Source organism: Eriocheir sinensis, unplaced genomic scaffold (genome assembly GCF_024679095.1).
Source record: "Eriocheir sinensis breed Jianghai 21 unplaced genomic scaffold, ASM2467909v1 Scaffold1073, whole genome shotgun sequence".
Classification (NCBI taxonomy): Eukaryota; Metazoa; Arthropoda; class Malacostraca; order Decapoda; family Varunidae; genus Eriocheir; species Eriocheir sinensis.
In genome coordinates this window covers 80,881-87,202 of record NW_026110378.1, presented here as the reverse complement: position 1 = coordinate 87,202, position 6,322 = coordinate 80,881, and the positions used below count along the sequence as shown (strand labels likewise).

General features: G+C 41.2%; 1 protein-coding gene across 1 annotated transcript in view; it reads left to right on the top strand.

Moving 5' to 3' along the window:
- Positions 1–553: 553 nt before the first annotated feature.
- The window catches only part of LOC126989144 (uncharacterized), a 29,829-nt gene continuing 24,060 nt past the window's right edge, over positions 554–6,322 (top strand). The window contains exons 1-5 of the mRNA XM_050847710.1: positions 554–835; positions 2,137–2,274; positions 3,038–3,134; positions 3,222–3,308; positions 3,633–3,727. Of these exons, the coding sequence (XP_050703667.1) occupies positions 2,141–2,274; positions 3,038–3,134; positions 3,222–3,308; positions 3,633–3,727 (413 nt within the window). The 5' untranslated portion in view covers positions 554–835; positions 2,137–2,140. The remainder of the gene's footprint in view (positions 836–2,136; positions 2,275–3,037; positions 3,135–3,221; positions 3,309–3,632; positions 3,728–6,322) is intronic.

Genomic DNA, 6,322 nt, shown 5'->3' with positions numbered 1-6,322 from the left:
CGACCCCAACATTCATCTTCAAGAAAAACTGAGACCACCATCATCTTGCTGAGAAAATTCTGCATCACACTAGCATAAAATTGTATCAGTAATGTAAAAATACACATACGAAAATCAGAGTTAAATGAAGAAATGACCCAAACTCCTACGAAAGCCTTGTCAAATATGTGTTCTTGGGCGGCGAAATGGCTTATAATACGATAAAGAAGAGGGGGAGATAGAAATAGAAGTGACCAGTGGGATTAGACAGGGATGTACTGCCTCAACTACACTGTTGAAGATGATTACTTTTAAAATAATTCAGGAGCTAGTGGAGCTAGAATGTGGGTACAAAGATGAGGCATTGAGGATTACCTCTCTTCTTTGCAGATGATGGCATGCTTTTGGCAAATAGTGTAGGGGAAGCAGTACAGATGATAGAGAAGATGGAGACTATAGCTAAAGAATATGGACGAGAAGTAAATAAGTCTGTCGGCACGTCCTGCCTCTAGCAATGGCCGGTGCTCCCCCGTGCAAGGAGGGAGCAATGTTTTCCCTCCTGACGGCCGCCGTCTTCGGACAAGGGCCCGTTGTCCCCTAGTGATACTAGGCGACAAATCTTTGAAGAAGTATCGGAGACGCCGTTGCAAAGACAAAGGCAAGAACATCATCATCATCATCATCAGGATCTACATGTAAACAATCAGGCCGCGTGTGACACCCTCAGCCCCACGCTGGCCAGGCGCGGCGCCCCACACACCAGAACACTTCCTGCCACAGCTACACTCCCCCACACCAGCCGCAAGGCAGCCCCAGCCAGGCTCCACACCCTCAGGTCAGCCTGTGACACCCTCAGGTCAGTGCCACGCAGCCTTCCCAGACTGGCCTGGACCTCAGAGAAAAGGCACTTTGAACCACGAGCCTCCACCATTTTCCCACCACATCCATCACACATTCATCACACATTCATATCTCCCATCATAATAAGTTTCCTTTCTTTCTCAAAACTGTTCAAACATGCATTCACTTCCTCCCCAAAAGCTTCCCTTTCTCTCAGTCCTTTTTTACTCCTCACATTTACTGGTGCATAAATACACACCCATGCATACTTTTCTAAACCTACTTTTCCTTTCAGCCACACAATTCTTGATCCCTTCCAACCATAATCAGTCTCCACACTCTTTCAGACATCACAACACTTCCTTACTCCTGCCTCCATACTTCTCATCCATCCCCGTCCATACAACCCCCCAGGCACACCCTCCCCTGCCATCACTCACACCAGTTCCTCAACTATGTGTTTCAGTCACTCCCAACACATCCACTCTACCATTTACAAAATTTTCAGTCATTACTTTCCTCTTTTCCTCACCACCTTAACCATTAATAGACACCAGTCTCATGCATTCCTTTCTCTTCGGCCGTCGCTCATGCCTCTAAAAAGTCTTTTTTTTTTTTTAAATAATATATCCAACAGTAACATAGTGAGATTAATGTAGAATGCGCTTAGAAATTTATTGTTTGAAGAACTCGACAAATTTGCATTCCCTTGAGCAAGCATTATAGTGAAATCATGAATATTGATTGAGTCAAATTGTTGTGAAAAAAATGTGTGTGTGTGTGTGTGTGTGTGTGTATTTAGTTAGTTGTTGTATTTACCTTGTTGTAGTTTTACAGGGCTGGGCTTTACACTGGTGTGGTCCCATATCTGTATCTACATTTATTCAACTTTTCCTTAAAGCTTTGCACACTTCTCGCCAATACTAGTAGTCTGTTCCAAACCTCTATATTTCTTTGCGGGAAGCTATGTTTATTTATGTCTTTGTGTGTGTGTGTGTGTGTGTGTCATGCATGATGTATGTGCACCAGCTGGCTCTCAGTTTACAAAATGATCATTGTGTCTGGCTGAAGACATTTCCAGCACAACAGTTTCTTATATTATTATTTTAGATAAACATTTGTATATATTGAACAAAGCCACTTGAACAGCATAGTGGATGTAAGTGTATATATGCAAAACTTATATGATGGTCATGCATCAAATCAGTTTCATAAAAATTGGCAAAATTAACGACACGTACAGTGTCTCGACTCAGCTTAAGCATGTCCGTAGTGTTCAGCGTCTCATGGAGGTCACTGATTCCCTGTCTCAAACAGGGGAATGCTCACGTTTTTGGGATTGCTTCAAAGCTTGACGAGACACCTCTCCCAGGCTCCCTCCTTCACGCTGGACCACCCCTGGAGGAGGACTCCCTGGAGCCTGCCAAGGAGTACAGGGATGCTGACATCAATGAGGTGTGTGTGTGTATGTGTGTGTGTGTGTGTGTGTGTGTGTGTGTATACTTGTTTATATTCCTGGTTGTGGTAAACAGGAAATGAGTTGCACTCACGGGGTTCTGTCTGTGTGTCTCACTCTGTCAAACTTGTCTTTACATTAATTTTAGGATTTGGACTGGTTTATTTCCCTGTCCAGGCCACCTCGGTGCATTAATATACAGAAATCTTTTTTTTTATATCCTTCAAGCACCTTTTTCCTGCCTTTTCTATCCATTGCTTTTATTTGCATTGAATTTGTTATTTCTATCTGGCTCCATTGACAAAGCCTGTCCCTGCAGCAGCTTACGGTCCTTCTCCTTCCCTCGGCACCACGGCAAACATGGTCACCCAGAGTTGTGCATACATCAGCACTGAGGCCTTCACAAGTCCCTTCAGGCTTTCCTAGACACACTCTACAACACATCAGTCACCTCTGATCACTGGTAACTCAACAAATTAAAGACACGTCTGCTCATGTGTTGCTTCTCTGGGTGTGTGAGTTAGTGTGGTATCCATGTTTTGTCTTGTTTGCCCGATGTGATTGTTGGTGTTTGTGCATCAAGCTGTCATTTAGCATCATTAAAGAATCACTGTGACCTTTCCAGAGGTGTATTGTAGAACATACTTTGTACCTCACTCAAAAAGATACTCATTGAAATTGGATATGGACTGTTAAATATTGATGTTAAATGAGGCTTACATGTGTTTTCCTGTGTGTCTGAGTCACTGTGTGTTGGAACAGGCTATACACGATTATGAACCAGTTGGTGAAGGGCTGGAGCCTCCTCCAAGCACCCCTGTGTGACAGTACAGCTGGTGAACCCACTCAGGACCAGAAGGTGATGAACCAGTTGGTGAAGGGCTGGAGCCTCCTCTGAGCACCCCTGTGTGACAGTACAGCTGGTGAACCCACTCAGGACCAGAAGGTGATGAACCAGTTGGTGAAGGGCTGGAGCCTCCTCCGAGCACCCCTGTGTGACAGTACAGCTGGTGAACCCACTCAGGACCAGAAGGTGATGAAGATGTGCTGTATTATATTTCATTCAGATTCATTCATTATTAACACTCACCCAAAAATGAATTATTCAAATACTTTAAAAAGAAAACATCTCCTTCAAGTTGTTTCAGAGCTAGAAAAGATGTCATTTTGTCCTGTGTGAAGGTGTGTTGCGTCAGCCGTAACCTTGTGATTCACCGTGGACATTTTTATGGATTTATTTTTATAGGTTGAGTGTTGGTAGATTTTGAAGCTCTAGTGTTAGGCTTTGGTAGGATTAAAGTGGCAAAAGATGCAATTTGTACCCAGAGGCACAGACTGAACTGGTGCCGTCATGCAGGTTGATGAGGGTAATCTTGAGAGCCAGCACCAGACCCTGGCGCCTCCTCCACCCCGGCCAGGATCCCTCCCCCAGGGCCCATGGAGCCACCAGAGGTAAGGCACCATCAGGCATCCCTTCCCTGTTTGTAATTTTTGGAATGTCTTCAGAAGTGACTTGTTTCATTTCCTTTTGATTTCTATTCAAAGTGATTTTCCTGTATTTGAATTTCAGACCAAGCATTTTGCAAGGTCTTCAGACAAAGCCTAACAAAATATTGTGCCTTCCATTTTTTTTTCTATAACTCAAAAAAAATGTGACTAATTGTGTAACAGTGTGCCCAGGTCATAGCTGGGCACTATAACAGAAAACCTTATTCCCGATAACCGATAACTGATAATGGAAAACCTTATCGGTAATAACCGATATTCGTTAACTGGAAATACAAATATAGGCGATAACCGATACCCGATATTAATCCACAATTCCGATACTAGCTAGCGATAAGTCCGATAGGCGAAAACGATTCTATATTGATATTTCAAATAAAAAACATAGATGAATTCAAATTTTATTATCTGTATTTTAGAAAACTTACAAAACCTGAAAACCACACGTTGACACGTAGCTAAGGACGGTAATACTGAAACGCCTGAACCGGTGTTGTGTTATTTGGCGTCCCCACATTCATAAGCTGCTTTTGTTTGCAAACACTGGTCTCTCGTGAACTGCATGCTCAGACCAGCAAGCGTGAACCTGTACAGTCTCACAAAGCTTTTTCACCGTAATTAGGAGTTGCTGGAAGGCTGAATCAGACATACAGTACCACCATCCCCGCTGGTTCTAGAACGACACTCTGTACGAGTTGTATTTATATGTACAGAGTGTCGTCCTAGAAAGAGCGAGGATGGTGGTACTGTATGTCTGATTCAGCCTTCCAGCAACTCTTAATGTGTTAAAAAGCTTTGTGAGACTGTACAGGGCTACACTTACTGGTCTGAACATGTGTAGTTCACGAGAGACTAGTGTTTGTAAACAAAAGTGCCAGCTTTTGATGATGGGACACCAAATAACACAACACCGGGTGCCTTCAATACCATGGCATGCTCACAAACGAATATGGAATATCAAATTTGAGGCAGTGAATAATCATTTTTTGGGCAAAGTTAAATGATTTTTCTCTTTGATATATTGATTTTTGAGTAACATAAAAAATAACCTAGTGTTTTAATGTTAATGATCTAAATATGAAATCTCTTCACCGAAGATATTTCATACCCCGAAATTTTTTTCATACAACACCGGGCGCCCGGGCCACGCATGCGCAGTAGGGAGGAGACAACGTTTTTTTTTCTTCTGAGAGGCGGAAAAAGTAGCGATTATCGCTAGTTTGCTTACAAAAGTAATGAAGATATCGATATACATTTAAATAAGTAGCGGATGGCCGATAACCCGATTTTGTTATCAGCAATAAAGTATCGCGATAACGCCCAGCTATGGCCCAGGTGTGTTGAGGCAGAGGTGTGGCAGCTGGGGGATGGTTTGCAGAGTTATTGTAAATGTATTTTTACTAAGATTCTGTTATAAAAGTGCTTAGTAAAATGCTTAATGTTTGATAGATTATGTGGTATCTATAGAAATGGGTTTCATTACATTGAGCTCAAATATAGAATTAGTTATAGAATAACTCACAAAATACTTTCTCAGGATTAATTCAGCTTTTTGGTTATAATTATTTCATTGAAGTATTAAGAACGGTTTGCAAAAATCAATTATTTGCTCATTCCTAATATTTTTTTCTACTAATTGGGTTTAGTTAGTAATAGAAAAGTTGTACAAAATGATGTTCAACTTTTGGTGCCGAGCTTTAATGAAGGCACTCAAGTTTTTGTTGAGTGCAGCGTAGTTGTTTAGATGTCTGTAGCTATGGGCTGAATTTAGAAGGAAAAAAACATTACCCAAACATGCAGAATGCTTTCCTTATGGCTAAACACTGACATAGACATTGTATTCTTTTTTGTTTGTCTTGTTTCCTCCCCACACACCGAACATTGCTGCCAGAACACTCCAGAAGCTTCAGTGACTTGACACTAAAGATGGCAGGGTCTGGTGTGTGCCAATAAGTAATGTTGTAGTAAAGATGGCAGGGTCTGGTGTGTGCCAATAAGTAATGTTGTAGTAAAGATGGCAGGGTCTGGTGTGTGCCTCACCTTTCATTATTTATTATTTATTTCAATATGAGAATCTCTGGACCTAAGCTTTACTGATCTTCTTGACCTTCCACACATCTTATTTTTGTTCTGTAACCAAGTCGTGTGTTTGACTTGCCTTGCATTTGTTTGTTGTAGGTATTTGATTGTTGCCTTGCACAAATTGGCTGCATGGAAGTATTGATGCAATGCTCACTCATGTGGATGGCATCTCATTTATTCAAGTTTACAAAATACTACTTGGATCTCACTGTTGTACCAAGGAGTTTGAGGCTGGAAGATTTTATTTCTTATGCACCAATTATATATATATATATATATATATATATCTATATATATATATATATATATATATATATATATATATATATATATATATATATATATATATATATATATATATATATATTCTTCTTCCTCTGTTGGCGTTTCCTATTTTCATATGGGGTTGCATCTAATCGTCTCCAGCGGTTAGGGTCCAGCACCTGCTCCTCCACCAGC